The 16,046-nt window shown below is 37.7% G+C and overlaps 1 protein-coding gene across 1 annotated transcript; it reads left to right on the top strand.

Moving 5' to 3' along the window:
* The first annotated feature begins 6,086 nt into the window (after nt 1–6,086).
* On the top strand, nt 6,087–10,893 carry il10ra (interleukin 10 receptor, alpha). The gene is made up of 7 exons (XM_008425710.2): nt 6,087–6,340; nt 7,058–7,178; nt 7,323–7,504; nt 7,593–7,738; nt 7,934–8,105; nt 9,215–9,324; nt 9,421–10,893. The coding sequence occupies exons 1-7, from the start codon at nt 6,277–6,279 to the stop codon at nt 10,300–10,302; spliced, it is 1,677 nt and encodes a 558-aa protein (XP_008423932.1). The 5' UTR covers nt 6,087–6,276; the 3' UTR covers nt 10,303–10,893.
* Nucleotides 10,894–16,046: the final 5,153 nt, after the last annotated feature.

The raw sequence follows: 16,046 nt of genomic DNA, 5'->3' as shown, positions 1-16,046 counted from the left end.
TGGAGAAAAAGATTAGGCCTTTCAGTTTTAGTTGGGGAAAAAATGTTCACAAGTCAGAGTCCACAACTCTGCATCAGGTCCAGAGCTGAGTCCACAGTTCCTACCAATTCAGGCAGGGCAGCTCTCCTCAAAACGAGTTTCTTGAATCAAAGGTAGCTCACCATCAGAGAGTCCAAAAATATGTCAAAAATATAACATTAATTTGGTTGAACAACACTTTAACAAATTTACTGTTGCAATTATTTGTTTCCATCTTATTACACATACTCATTAAACGGTACAAACCTTGGTTTTGAAAGTGTAAATGGGTCCAAAGTTTGTGTTCTGGTGGGCACCTATTGTGGCTGGTGCAGCGCTGAGCTAACAGGTTTAGCTTCATGACTGGCAGCAAAAGGAAAGTTTGAGAAATGACTTTGTAATTTAGTTAGATCAATAAGGTTTTACTAACTACTGAACTTTCTCCACTGCATGTTTGAAATGTCTGAAAGTTCAAAAACCTTTCAAACAGGCCTCTCAGTCAGACAGAAACTGAGGAAACAGGAAGTGACACGACTTGCTGTCTCTTCAGGAAAGCCACAGCAGTTTGGTAACCAGGTGCAGCTCCTGAACCGTGGATTACGTGTGTCTAGAAAAGTGACGGGCCAAACCTAACAGTAGAAAACTGTTAGCTTTTTCTAGAATAAAAAGAAAATGGAAGCTTTTGTTTTTTAAAATTATAATCACCTTGAGGAATATTACGTTGTTTTCTGAGTGCTTATCCTTATTTGCGGCTGATGTCAAAGGTAACAGTGCTGTTAATTACAGCTACAGAATATTCTTTGGAAGTTAGACCCAAGATTTGTGGGATTCCCACTAGTTGTATATTGCTATTACAATAAATATCACAAATATTGTGGTAAGATTTGAAGACTTATGTCATCAACCCACCATATGTATATTTGTATATTAGTGTTGGTCGGATATTTATCACTTTTAGTCGCCGTTGTGAAAGACTACCGGTCTAGATACATGAAAAAAAAAACATGTATTGTTTTGTTTTTCTTTGGCAGTATATTTGTTTTATGTAAAATATGAGCAAAATCCAGTTTGAAGATTTCTATTTGATTTTTGATGAAAAAGTAAAACATAATTCACTAATTTTTTCTCCATTCATAATGAAAAAAAAAATCGGTAACCAAAATATGCTCATAAAAAATGTTTTGGTGTATCATTCATCTTTAAAAAGGTACATTTCCAAAGACAACTGGTTTCCAAAATCTCAGCCATCCACCACTAGAGGGCAGCATTACGTCGCTACTCGACATTACGTTGAGACTGAACTTTATCATCAGAGGGGATATGTCTGAATGACTAAAATCCATGATATGTTCAATTTTCTACTTTCTATACACCAACAAAACTAGTGAGTATCTGGTGAATTCATATTACTCTTAGATCATTTAAGTTTGTTGAATCTAATTAGAATCCAAATGGATTCAAGAAGACAAGTTATGGCATGAATGATTATTTTCTTTTGTATGATTATTGTCAATGAGATATTTGTTCTGTATACACTTTAATAATTATAAGTCAGTATATGTGACTTTTAATGAGCAGCTGATGACGTATAAATTTTTCTGCATAATGCCAGTAAATGAAGTTCATCTTGTGACTCAGTTAAAGGGGAAGTTGAATTGTTATCAGCTGAGTCAATCCAAGTTCTTGTTCTATAACCATGTTAACAGTTTTGATATCAGCCGACCTTTCTTACTTTCTAACTTACGCTGCGTATTTCACCCAGGGAGATGACATATCAGAAGATTACTATCCAAAATCAGAAGCTAATCATATTATTAATACTAATTATATGGTAACAGCAACACATCTAATGCAGCTAAAGTCAGACCAAAAGTTTGCTAAACGTCAAAGCAAAATAAAAAAAATAAAAAAAAGCCATTTACCATCCACACCACATGAAATAAAAGTTATTAGTGTTTCACCCCTCTGACCCAAACTCAGAAGAATGAGATTCCTTAGAAAGTCAACTAACACCTAAAAATAGGGTGAATCATAGATCAAAATCTGCTGGAGCACCAGAGTCCCTTTCCATAGAACAAAGAAGCTCTTACATCATGGCCTGAAAGACTACTGAGGAAGAAGGAAACGGCTCCAAAACAGTTATAAAAAGGGTTTATGGTCAGACCACCAAAGGCTGCACAATTTTACCACAATAACAACATTTATGGGAGAGCCTTTTTTTTTTTACTGAAAAAATTGCACCTAATATCAAGCGTAGTGAAGGTAATTCCCCTTCCAGGGCCAGTGGAACTAGTTCAGAAGTGGAATAACAAAAGTACAAAGTCTTCAATTTCACATCAAAACAGCATCTTTTGGACACTATTTAGTGCTCCAACAAACTAATGAATCCCATATGAAAAAGAAAAAAGGATCATGTGGGATAACAGTAATTTTATAGAAGGGCACAAAAATGAACCTTTCAGAATATAATGAAGTGTTTGTTCTCAAAACGCATGAAAAATTAAATCCGTCAATTCAGATAGATAAAATCTTTATTGTCATTGTCACAAGAACAACGAAATTTAAAAAGTGCCGTAAGTCAGTGCATATGCTAAAAAAAGAAAAACTTGTGTCACACTTTACATATACTGTAAGAAATACATAACAAGTAGGTGATAAAATAAAACTAATAAATAAGAATAAGAATAACCACATTCTCACACACATAATTCATAATGATTAATGGTTAATTGATTGCATTTAGTTTTGTTATTGGTATGATAAAAACTGTCTCTGAATCGGTTGGTTCTTGTTCTGATTGCTCTGTATCGTCTGCCTGAAGGCATCAGTGTAAACAGAGAATATCCAGGGTGAGAAGTGTCCTTTGTGATGAGTTGTGCCTTTTTTAGACAGCGGTCACTGTGCAAGTCCTCCAGTGAGGGGAGAGAACAGCCAATGATTTTTTGGGCTGTATTTACAACCCTTTGTAGAGCTTTCCTTTGAGCCGCAGTGCTGTTGTTATACCATACGCAGATACAATAAGTCAGTATGCTCTCTATGGAGCACCTGTAAAAGGACACCAGCAGTTTCTCCTTGATGTTGTTCTTCCTGAGAACCCTCAGGAAGTATAGTCTTTGCTGGGCCTTTTTTATCAGCTCGAAGGTGTTCACGTTCCATGTGAGGCCCTGCTCAATGTGGACCCCCAGAAAACGAAAGTCAGCTACCCTTTCCACACATTTTCCCCCAATGTGTAGTGGTTTGATGTCCGTTCTTTTCCTCCTGTAATCTATTATGAGTTCTTTTGTCTTTGTGCTGTTGAGGAGCAGATTGTTCTCCCTGCACCACACTGACAGCCGCTCCACCTCATCTCTATAGGCTGACTCATCACCGCCAGAGATGAGCCCCACTACTGTGGTATCATCAGCAAACTTGATGATGGTGTTGCTGTGGTGGGCAGAGGTGCAGTCATATGTGTACAGACAATAGAGCAGGGGGCTCAACACGCAGCCCTGGGGAGAGCCAGTACTAAGGGCAGTGGATGTATGTTGTCCCACCCTGACTCTCTGCTGTCGGTCGGTCAGGAAGCTCGTAATCCACATGCGGGTTGGGTGAGGGAGGCCCAATTCCCCCAATTTGTACACCAGTCTGTGAGGGAGGATGGTAAAAATTCTTAACGCTTGAGCATTGTTGACCTTTAAATCTTAAATTTAAATGTTCCAGACAAGCTTTTGGTTTTGGTAAGTGAGATGTACACAAACATCGTCACACTAAGAAGCCAAAGTTAAGCCTGAGCCTTTACATGGCAATGTCATTTTGATGAGTCATCCTGCCACCTTTGCAGTAGTTTTAGTTTTTATTTTACATTATTTGCACAAACATTGCCTAAGACGTAATTTTCTGTGATTGTTGTTAATATACAGATCATACAATAAACACAATGTTTCAGTCAACTTTTGGCACATTTTCCTCAGCATAATTTTGTAGCAAGGTTTTGAAACCTCTGAACACTTCAATCGTCGTGTGTAAGCTATGCTCTACCGCCACTAGAGGCTGCTATGTTACATTCTCTGCCAATGATGTTTGGAAGCCGTGGGGAAATCTCTTAGAACAAATAATTAGTTAAAAAAAAAAAAAAAAATTCCCCTTGTTTGAAAGAACTGTTGATGATCTCTGGCATTTTCACATGGACTACCCACCTTTCACATTTACTCACTGTCTCTCTGTCCCAAGCATAAGATAGAAATCAAAAAGTCACACCAGTGAACAACCGACTGTTTTGTCTTTTGCAGGACTCCTACCAGGAAGTAAAACTTGAAAAAAAAATTCCATTTGAGGAGGAGGTGAGAAGCCACCTCTCCTTTGCTGAAGAGAAATGTTGTTTCTCAGAAATGAAAAACAACAAATTATATTTAAGAAGAAACCTAAATAAGTAAATTAAATTCTGCGAAGCCTGAAGGGACTTCTCTACTGATCTGTGATTAAAATAATAATGAACTGCTTTACATTTTCTCTAGTTTATTAAGGAAGTTTTACAAGAATCACTGAATCTCCGAGAGTTACAAATGATCAGAATACGTCCTGGTCAGTCTGGTCTAATTTATGTTAGGTAATATAATAGTTTTAACCAAATATTTAGCAATTTTTATATGCATCCCTTGTTCAGCACACCTGAATCCAATAGCTGATATGTTAACACCTGAACACCAATTCAGCTATTTGTTAGTTACTAAAAGCTTTTGCGTACACAGAATGACTAGTTCATATTTTTAAATCATATAAGTGGTTTTATTGTGCCTGTAACTTTACCATCATAGTTGATGTGTAGTTGATTGGTAACATGCAGAAGGAAAAGAAAATGCTAAGATTTACATTAATTTTAGCATCAACTGAGCTTCATGTGTAAGCCTACCTAAAACCAAAGAGCTTTGATTATTTTTCATTGATTTTTTTAAACCCACTATATTCTTTAACCTTCACAAAAAAATATATGAAGTCTCAAAGGTTCATCTTATCAGACCTCTAAGAAAGCGACAGCTTGCAGAAATCATGGTCGAGATGATGTGGAGAGATAAAGTTTTTCAGTTGCTTTGGTTTAGATAAAAAAAAAAACATCACATAAGGATTTACATCTTTTATTTTGCAGAATAGTTTTAGAGCAATCTATCATTTGCAATTCAGTTTCAGGATTCAGTGCAAAATGTTAATCTGACTTAATAAAAGAGCTTCCAGCACGATATAGTGAATAGTGAAAGTGTTCACACCGATAACTTTTTCACATTATAGTGTAGTACATTGAACACCATGTTAGCCAGTGTTACTTGTTTTGTTTTTGGAGTTTATGTAACTTTAGGTCAACACCAACATTGCACAGCAATAAAGTGGAAAGTAGTTTTTGAATCTTTTTGCAAAAACAAAAAAAAATGTGAAGGTTTGACGAGCTTTTTTACTCAGAAACCCTTAGTCAATATTTCTTAGAACCTTCTTTTGGTGCATGTCAGCTGCATGTCTTTTATGGTATGATGTCTCAACCCTCTTTGAACATCATGGTTTGAAAGAAAACCAAGATATTGTTGCTGATGCTGTATGTTTGTATTCCTTTTTCTCTGTGTGAACCTGCACTCTATGCTGCTGAGCATGAATGAGGTATTTCTGATGTAGCCTGTGACTTGAAAAGTCAGATAGAGTATGCAAACTTTTACACATAGTTATCTGGAAGTGAACAAAGTCTAAAATCCACCTACCTGAGTGAATTTGTATAGACTGTATTTGTTTTATTTCTATTTACATTTGTAGAAAGTAAGTAAGATAAGACATAAAAATCCCCCCACAATGTAGTGCCACTTTTCATGAAATAATAATGGAGGTCATAAAAAAAGGTGAAAGGGGTATTCCAAGTACTTTCCTCTTTCTTGTTTGTACAGTGAGATGGCAGATCAGCCATCGTGTGCACCGTGACTGTATGGAAAGGAAAATAAGGCAAAAAGAAAAGAGGAAGTAAAGGCTGAGAGAGGAGGACCCCGTCACTGATGATGTCACAGCAGGAAACCCATCATCAAGAGGGCGGGGAGGGAGTGAAAGGAGATCTGCAGATAGGTTTTATTTTTTTCTTCAGATCGACAGCTATCACAGAAGAGAAAGCCGCATCGCCGCCTTTGATAGTTTTCTGTGCTGATAATGGTTTCAGTGATCCCTCACTGATCACTGGGATGAAGGACTTTGCTGGAAGCTGTTGAAGGATTTTCTGACTGAGTGTTTATATCTTTCTCAAGAGCGTGAAAAATGGAGGAGAAAGATAAGCCACTGATTTTGGTGTTCCTAATCCTATTCATCGGACATGTTTCAGGTAATTATGACCTTTACTGATCATTAATGTTAAGTAAGTGTTAAGTCCTGCTTTAGATTTTTAAAGGTCATTTTGAATTGTTCAGTATCTGTGGATGGTGAGATTTTATCATTTATAGTAGTAGTTAATATAGAGAGTGTTCATAAGTTGTGAAGAAAATCTACTTTTTAAAGTTATTTTTACTTCTCCCAAACTTTGGTGGAAAATTATAAGTGGAGTAAATATAGAATAAGTAAATCTTAATATATAAAGTCAATTTTTCAAGATTTTTATTGATCACACTTTGATATTTACCCAAAAACTTGAATACTTTTTAAACTATGAGTCTGATAGTGAGGAAGATGTGTTACAGATTTAGACAAGCTCAACTGTCGTCTTAGGTGATATTCATGACATTGATTACTAAAGTTGACATTAGTGTTCAATTGCAAAAAATTTTTATTTCCTTCTTGTGAATAGGGCTCTGTTCCCCTTCTGAAAAAAAAAACCCCAGGGCCAGTACAAATCCTATGATTTGCAACCAGACTTCCTCTTTTCTTCTCTCTACTCTCAAATGTTTTTGCGAGAACGTCTAAAGATACTCCTTTTCAGCATATATCTAGCATAAATGTACATTGCAGGTGTTTCCTCTTTGCACGAGTCATGTAAAAGCGATCAGTGATTGGAAACATTAAAATGACTGTACAAGATTTTTACATGATTTTCTTCTTGAAACAGGAACAGCCATCCCACCGCCTAGAAATGTGAAAGTGCATATTTCAGAAGGTGAAGTAATACTTCATTGGGAAAATCCTGAAAACGCCCCTCCATACGCGATGTATAACGTTCAAATGAAAAAGTATGTTGAACCTTTAAATATATAATTGTTTTCAAATAGCGAATTGTCACTGGAGTTACACATTTCAGTAGCAGTTCAGTTTTCATAAGACTCTGATTAGTCACATTTTTCTCATTTATTGACTGGTGAAAACTCTGCCTTCAGGTATGTCGCAGATGACTGGGCTAATGTTTCCAGCTGCGTGGGGATTGCAAGGACCTACTGTCTCCTTAGCACAGATATAGAAAAAATAAACGAATATACAGCTGCCTATTTAGTCAGAGTTCAGCTCGTCGAAGGAGATCAATCATCTAAATGGGAAAAGAAAAAATTTTTACTAAACGAAGGTAAGTATTTCAGTTGGGGATGTAGTATCAAAATTAACTCAGCTCTAGGTAGGTTTGCAATAATTTTCAACTTGTTCTCTATTCACAGGTGAATTGCAGCCTCCATCTTTTAGTTTGAGGGCTACTTCCAGCACACTTACAGTCCTTGTCCATGAAAATCCCATCTTGAGAAAAATCTTTCCATATGGCGTTACCTACAAGTTGTATTTGGAGGTAGCTGGTCGAGAAAACAAGGTGAGTTTTCCTAAACCAGATAATTAGGTTTAATGACAGAGTTAAAAATGTGGAACTTTAAAGACAGAACATGGCCTTCTGTAACCACATTATCACTTAAACTCACACGTCACTTAAAATCAGTAATAAACAAAATGAGTATTGAGTAAAATCCAGATACAGTAATTTTTTATTTATTTTATTTTGCATTGCCAGACTACCAGAGTTTACCTTGAAGACGGCGAGGGAAAGCCTGAAGGGAGGACAAAGACTTTCACTGGTCTCCAGTGGGGAAAAAATTACTGCATCAGCGTCGAAGTCAAAGCCAATGGTTATTCCACCAAAAGCAAAGTGTCTGCAAAACAGTGTCAGCTCCTCCCAGAGCAAGGTAAAGGAATTTGCTTATACTTACCACTAATTTAGAGAACCTTTCAAAACTATTCAAAATCTTTAACATTTTCACATTTCGTTATGATACAACCACAAATTTGTTTTGTTTTTTTATCTAATGCGTCATAGGGTGAGTTTTCATTAAACCCCCTTTACTCTAATATCTATAGAGCCATCAATGTTACATGACCTTTTGAGACAAAGATGACTCATAATTCTGTATAAATATCTATTACAGAAAATTTAGTCATTTTTGAAAACCCACCATTTTATTAGATTTTCATTTAAAATGTATTCTCTTCTATAGGATGTGGATATTTTGTGGAATTGATGTAAGAAGTACCAAAGTAATAACTCTCCATTTTGCAATAAGCTATACAAGGGAAACATGACATAAAGAATTTCCTCTGGTGAGACTAAAACAGATTTTTCTTTTTTTATGGCCTATGCGCAAAGTATTACGCATGACTGAAAACTTACTGCACATCATTTGAGCACACCATTTCTCTGGTGTAAAACATGGAGGTGACAGAATCATTCTGTAGGAAGTTGGTCAGAGTTGATGAAAAGATGGATGAGCAGAGTAATGTTGGAAGAATCTGCGAAAGACCTGAGATTTCAGGAAAATGACCTTAAGCATTCAGCCAGAGCAAAACTAAATTTAGAATATATGGTGAGACTAGAAACTTGGTGCTCACAGATGCTTTGTTTTCAATTTGACTGAACCTGAGCTTTTTTGCTATGACTGAGCAGACATTTCAGTTTCCTGAGAGAAAAGCTGGTAGTGCAAGATGCGCCTCTTTATTACAGACCTTGTACCACTGAATTTTTTCATCACAAAACATATTTCACATCTCTACGCATGCATTTGTGTTGATCATGCACATAAAATTCCAACAAAATACAATGAAATTTCTGTTTGCAACGTTACAAAATGTGGAAAAGTTTGTTAATGAAGAAACATTACCTGCACAGCTCAAGTCGAGACAACAGCATGTAATGCAGCAAAAAACATTCACGAAAATTGCCTCACTTTGTTAATGTTTGTATATTTTCACCTTGAACTGATCGGTTTGTAAAATGGAAATTTTGTTTTTCTTCTTTCAGAATTCTACATAATAGCTGTAACATCCCTGTCTCTTCTGGGGATCCTGGTAGTTGCGATCTGTATTCTGTTGGTTTACCTAAGGCGGCCTGCGAAAACACCTGTAGCTTTGGTAAGAATAAAAAAAAAAGAAACCATTTGAAAATGAAAACGGTTGAAATGTGACATGGCTCATGATTTCTTTTAATCTCCTCTTTCCCCGCTTCAGAAATCCCCTGTGAGTGGCTGGGAGCCACTTTCTGTCACAGAAGGGTCGATGGAGGTGATCACAGACAAAGGATGGTTTCTTTCCAGTTACAGACCTGACGTAAAACCCTCAGTGAGTCTCCCCGAGACCAACCTTACGATAATAGACGACGGCGAGGAGGAGAACAGGAGGACCAGCTTGGACAGTGGGGTCAGCGTGGAGGCGAACTCAGCGGCAGACAACAGAGGACAACGTCAAGAGAGACAAGAGGACAGTGGCTGCGGGAGCATGGGAAGCCCGGAGATCTCAGCCCACAGTCACACAGATTACCCCATGCAGGATGAAAGCCTGGAAGCGGACGACGTCAGCAAGAGGGAGGACAGTGGGATGGGCTTGGGCTGCCCACACCATTCCTCTTTCTTGAAACTTGACAGCCAGGACACAAAATCCCTTGTCGAGACAGTCATTGTTGGGAACTACCGCACCCAGAGCCCGTCTGAGATGCAGGTTCGAAGCAGAGATAGCGAGAACATGTTAAAACAGATCCCTGCACACTCAGCGCTGGCTGACGTGGTGACGGGATACAAGCCCGGGCCGCTATCCTGTATCTGTTCGCAAACAGGCCAGTGCAGCTGGTGCCACAGACACGGCAGTTACGGACCCGAAGGAACCAAACTGTGCAAGGCAGTGGGTATCAAAAACGTGCTGCTTGGCGGGACGAGTGACCTGGTGGACTCTAGCAGAGTCGGAAAAACACACTTGGACTCTGTTATAAACAATTTGGAAGAGTCTCTTTTACATGTGTCTGACACATTTCTTCTACTGACGTCTAGATACGAGCAGCACAGCAACATGAACAATGTATCCCTCTCCCTCTGTGACGTTCAGCTGACAACTGACTAATATGGTGTGGAACGCAACACTATTCACACATGACGTTACATCACATTGAATATTTTGAAACGGAAGTGAATATGTTACGAAATCCTCTGAAAGATTCAGCCGGTAGGACGAAACAAATCAAGTCGCACTCAGGCGGGGGAAAAAAAATCAATTTAGATTGCAAAACTACTGACTATTAACCATCCCTGACGCCTTGTGAGCTTGTTGATTTGAGGAGTTCTTAAAGCCTGCTTCTCTGGGTGTATCGTTGACTGACTGAACTGCACATGCCGGAAATGAAACCAGTACGAGGAGCACTATGAAAAAAAATCGTTTGACAGTTACCCAGTTCAACCTTTCACGATTTCACCTCCTCCGTCTGCGATGCGTCGTCTTTCAAGTTTTTTTTTTCTTTTTAATGGAGAATCACTTCACGTACTCCTGCAGTATTAAACGGAGCAAACATTCATGTCCTTGTTTTCACTGATGTCTGATAGATCGCTGTTTTTGCTTCGGCCTCATTTGCCTCAGCAAGTAGCCATCCTTGACTGCATCCCGTTGAGACTATTTATGTTGTGTTTCTATAAATAAATTTATTTATTTCGTATTTCAGCCTCGACTCGGGTGTGATTACGCCGTCTCTTTGGATTCTTCTAGAAAATTCCACCCATACTGTTCTCGGTCGCTGAGTAAACAAATGACACAACATTTAGGCAGGAAAACCCTGAAACAAAACATGTACGGGATCCCCAAATGCAGATGAACTACAGGAACCTGCGCTGTGGCTTTTCTTTTTTCTTTTTTTGACACACACTAGGAAACAAACACTTCCTCTGCACATAAATCTACCGAGTTTAAAATAAAAGAAAATCCCAGAGCACAGTTGAATTTTGGTAAAAAGGAACACATCAAAACAGCAGCCCTTATTATTTTTTCCAGACACCATAAAAAAACATCATGTGACCCATTTCTTCTTATGTGCAACGAAGTTAAGAGGAAGTGAGACAATTTTTGGTTTTTCCTCCTAGCTAGGAAAAGCAAACTTTTTTTGAAATGATGAATATTACAAAGTATTATAATAAATAACTCTTGTCTGAATTACCCAAAGCAAAGAGAGAACTGAATCCTGTCTAGTCTGCCATTTTCTGCTTAATATGTATATTAACATAGATGTGCATATATGGTACTTTCTAGGTTTTTACTCATGGCCACGTCATGAAACTTTATAATTATCTCCCATTGTTTCGAAACAGGAAGCAGACAGTTTCTCTGACCTAAAGATGAATGTCTTTTTGTGTAAAATGTGTACATTAAAAATGTATATATATTGAAAATGCTGACTGCTGTTAGTAAAAATGCGTAGTGTACCAAAATGGACCAAGCAGCCACTCAGAGAAGAAGTCATTACTCCAAAACCAACATAAAAAGCCAAATTCACAAATTCACTCATAAAAAAAAAACTTTTACTTTTTAAAAATCTAAATTTCAAATGTTTGGCCAAATCGACCATAGCAACACATGGAAGAAAATGAGGGGATCTTGCAAGCTTGAAAACACCAGCTCTACTTTGAAGTAAGGGTGGCAAAATCACATTGTGTGGGTTTTTTTCCTACAGGCAGGGGTATTCCACTGGTGCATCAGCCAAGACGTTAAATCTTTGACACAAGTATGGATTAATTAGAGAGGCTGTAGCAAACTCTCTAGAACACACCTCTATACAACTGCACAGAAAACGCAGGAAATCTGCACAGCACCTCACACTAGCTGTCAAGCACAAAGGAAGGGGGTGGTTTGGGCTACCTTGCAACCTCAGAGTCAACCATAAGCTGCTTTTTATTCTAAGATAGTCCAGAATCAAATGTGAAGCCACTTGTGTGACAGTGAGAGCTTACCTGAAATATGGTCATCAGCAAGACAAACACAACACAAATCTCAAGTAGTATAGGGGATAATCAAGGTATTGCAACAGCCTACTCACAATGAGAACCTCAACTAGGGTGAAATGCTGTGGCAGGAACTAAAGAGAGCTGTGAAACTACAGAAACAAATGCCCGGAAACCTCAGCGAAGTGAGATGATGTTTTTAAGAAGAGTGGGCAACAATTCTTCCACAGCGATGTGGGAGACTGATTAAGTCATACAGAGACTAACGACGTCAAGTCACAGTGACTACAGAGTCGGCTCTACAAGTTGCTGAATCATGGTTAACTTTTTGATGTTATCAATGCCTGATAAACAACTAGAACTGAACGTGGTGCGCATTTTCTTTTTTTTTTTTAAAGATGGAATCAAAGAATTGTAGCGAAGCTCATTTAATTCTTACATAGAGGATGTCATGACTTCAGGAGGTTAAAAAATGACAAAGCAAAATGAAAAAAAGTGTTATGTCCCTGGTATAGCAATTTAAAAAAGGCTGTAAGAAAACACAGTCAGGCTCAACTTTATGACCAGTCACAACCCACAAGTCATTGGTCATGATGTTGGTTTTGCTTGGGTCTCTCCTTACATCCTCATTGTAGCGAAAACCATCTGGTTTGGTGCAATCTAACAAACAAGCTACTTTAGCTGAGAACGTTACTATTTGTGTGTGAGGAGATGGTGCCAAGATGCCATTTCATTTCAGTTTGCTGCTAACGGGGCAGCATTTCTGCAGACCAATCAGTGTTCCCATGCTGGTGCCTTTATACCACTGAAAGATGGATGTAACAATGGACATCAGAATGTGATCTGGACCATGAAGCAATGGAAGAAGGTGGTCGATTCTGATGACAGATGCCGTCCTTTTTTTTTTTTTTTTACGTCACACAGGTGCCGATGAAGGAAGAGGACTGCTAACCTGAGGAACCTTTGGCAGCAAAATCCAAGCCAGCAGAGACAGTGTGCAACATTGGCGTTTTAGAATAAGGACTTGAAATATACAGTAGGTATTGTTCCCAGAGACCATAACACACTTTTGTGCATCCTGTAAAGTTCAGGCTTTGATAGGTCAGGACTGTCTTTGGAGAAAAGGGGACCAACAAACTATCAGTTATCAGTTTGGTTTTAACTGCGTTGGAAGTTATTTATTTAGAAACACATATGAAAGGCACATTTGCCATTGTTAAATTATACAAGTGTCTGCAACAAATCAAAAAGTGAAGCACGCATTATCACTTGGCTTTCTAGCTAAGTGAATGCATGAATGCACCTCTCCATTTATGCATACCTAATTGCCCCTGGCTGTGAGCTGATCTGCATGGGTTATGTGCAGATGCATTTTTATTTTTAGAACAGTGCAAATTAGTAGTGCCACAAATATGAAAAAATGACCTTCCCCTCTAATACAGGACAGAGTAATGCCGTCACATAAATATATCAAAGAACCATTAAAGTACAAATATATTTACACATAATTTAGTTTTCTCATATCCAGTTGTGCATAGTATACTGTTACATGGGATTCTCTGGTGTCAATGAATGCTTATATTATATTTAAATAAGGACTGTTTCATAATGAATTTCAGTGCATTGTGTCGAAATGCACTCAACTGTTGACAAGTAACAGACTCATCTGACTTTTCTAACTCCGTCTTTATCTTCTTAAAGATGAAGGGATCTTTAATCTTGAAAAACAATATTAAAAATCTTTCATTTTTATCCACTCTGACCACTTTTTCACTCTCTTCTTGCCATCTGCCATTTATCTTTTCTTTCATCCTCAGTCTCGACCATATCTGCTCATAAACCCGAGCTAAAATATTTAAAAAAATAAGATTAGAAAGTTAATTTAGGCCTTCACAGATGTGAAACTTGAGTAGAGAACAAAATGCCACCAAAAACCAACAAGCTAAAATACATCATGTCTTAATTTTTTGTCACAGTAGGGCACACAGGTAACCTAATGAATATAATCACATAGGTATGCACATCTAACAGAAATATATAACAATTTAATAACAATACTCCTTTGCTTTTAACTTCACTTATCTTCAAAAATGACTCGATCCTCTCCTCTTGATATTTTCTGCCTCTTTCTGCAGGAAAAGCTGAGTTTAATTTATACCTGGGTCTGGGTATATAAGATATGAGCAAACTTCTGTGAAACGCTTCTTGAAGGATGACCAAAGGAAAATAGTTTAAAAGGCAATTCTGCCAAATCCCCAGGAATGGTGTGTAAAGCTTTGGGTTGGTAAAAGAATTGTTGTCTGCGAGTTGCTCTTTCAATTGTAACTTCTTCTTTTTATACATTCTTGAACTAATTGCTTGATTTAAAAAAGAAAAATCTGTTTTTAAAACCTGTTTATTGTTTCCAGTTGATGTAATAAGATTGACAAACCTTCAACAATAAATCACTCAAATATTACATTAAATTTTTATACAGACATAAGGCATGTGCTACAGTATATACAACCGAAACCACTGATTCAGAATCATTTTAGTATGAAGCTATCACCATGTAGGTTTCTCGTTTACGAAATAGGGACTTAATCCAACACATAAAATGTCAGAAATGAACAATTACATATATTTTAGCCTTATTCAAAGCCTTTGGAGTTCTGTTTTGAGACATCAAGAGCATAAATGATTGTTTTTTTCACTCAACGCGATAGGCAACATCAAGTTACCCCACTGCAAACCGTTTTGAGGAAAAGAAAATTGTTAGCAAACAACTTCTAGTTTCATTAGAGGAAAAACAGTGAGACATTGTAGTTCCACTAACCATAGAGAGTTTCAGATGGGCGGTAGATATGTGAATTTGGAGGGAAGTCACCCGCAGTTTATAAGAAAACTGATGTAGCTGGTTCCTGTGGCTGGGTTGGTGAGATATTCTTCCCTTTCCCTCAGACCGTTACTCTCAGCAGTGAGCTCTGTTTTTTCTCTCAGTTTCTTTGACTGGGCATAACTGACTTATCACGAGACACCTCATGCTGTCAGTTTCTAGTGACACAAATCAAAACTGGCAAAGTTAAATTGCTCAACAATATCTATTTACAGATGGATTGATTGCTTTATGTGTGCTCTACAATCAGAAGAGACAATGTTGGTTTTAAATTAGCAACTGGAATACTTTTGCTTCAAGAAAAAAAAAGGGAATTAAAGGAAGCTTTAACACAAAGTTATGCAAAGTTACCTATGCAAGAGGTGCAAAGCAGAACAACGTACAAATATTAAGGTGCAATCAAATAACGTCTTAAGTCTAACTACACAAACGGCAATGAACGTAAGCTTTAAAAATGAGCTTCATGCTGCTTAAGGATGTGAAAAATGAGGTGGGCTCCTTCCATTGCGTCGGAAGTTTTCCGGATGCCACAGACTTGTTATTTTATGGAGCCGCTGATTGTGAAGGGAGGTTTCGACTTTTTCAAGCCAACTTTGCTGTAAAGTCAAAACACAGCAATGTTGAGGTGCAAAACCGCAAAGCAATTTTAAATGAGGAAATAAAACTTGCATATATGGCTTTGAAAGAAAGGCAGAACAGAAGAATGTACTTACGTGAGCATTCTGTCTTTCACTGTCGGCTCTGCAAAGAACAAAGAAACATAATGGAAAACGTTTTCAGCAACAAAAGGATGATTAGTTGTTTTGCTTCCGTGAGTATAAAGTTGCATGCTGGTTTTGGGGATTTAAATATTTATCCAAAAATCAGTCGAAACCCGCTTTCCCTTTCTGATTCGACTCTGGAAAGTGGCAAACAGCAGGGAGACGAGAATATTGCGAGCTCCTTATTCTGTTGCATTGATCTATCAGAAAAAAGATGCTTACAAGGTTGATTTAACTTAAAATATT

The sequence above is a fragment of the Poecilia reticulata genome, linkage group LG13 (genome assembly GCF_000633615.1).
Source record: "Poecilia reticulata strain Guanapo linkage group LG13, Guppy_female_1.0+MT, whole genome shotgun sequence".
In the NCBI taxonomy this organism is placed as follows: Eukaryota; Metazoa; Chordata; class Actinopteri; order Cyprinodontiformes; family Poeciliidae; genus Poecilia; species Poecilia reticulata.
This window is presented reverse-complemented; position numbering and strand designations above follow the sequence as displayed.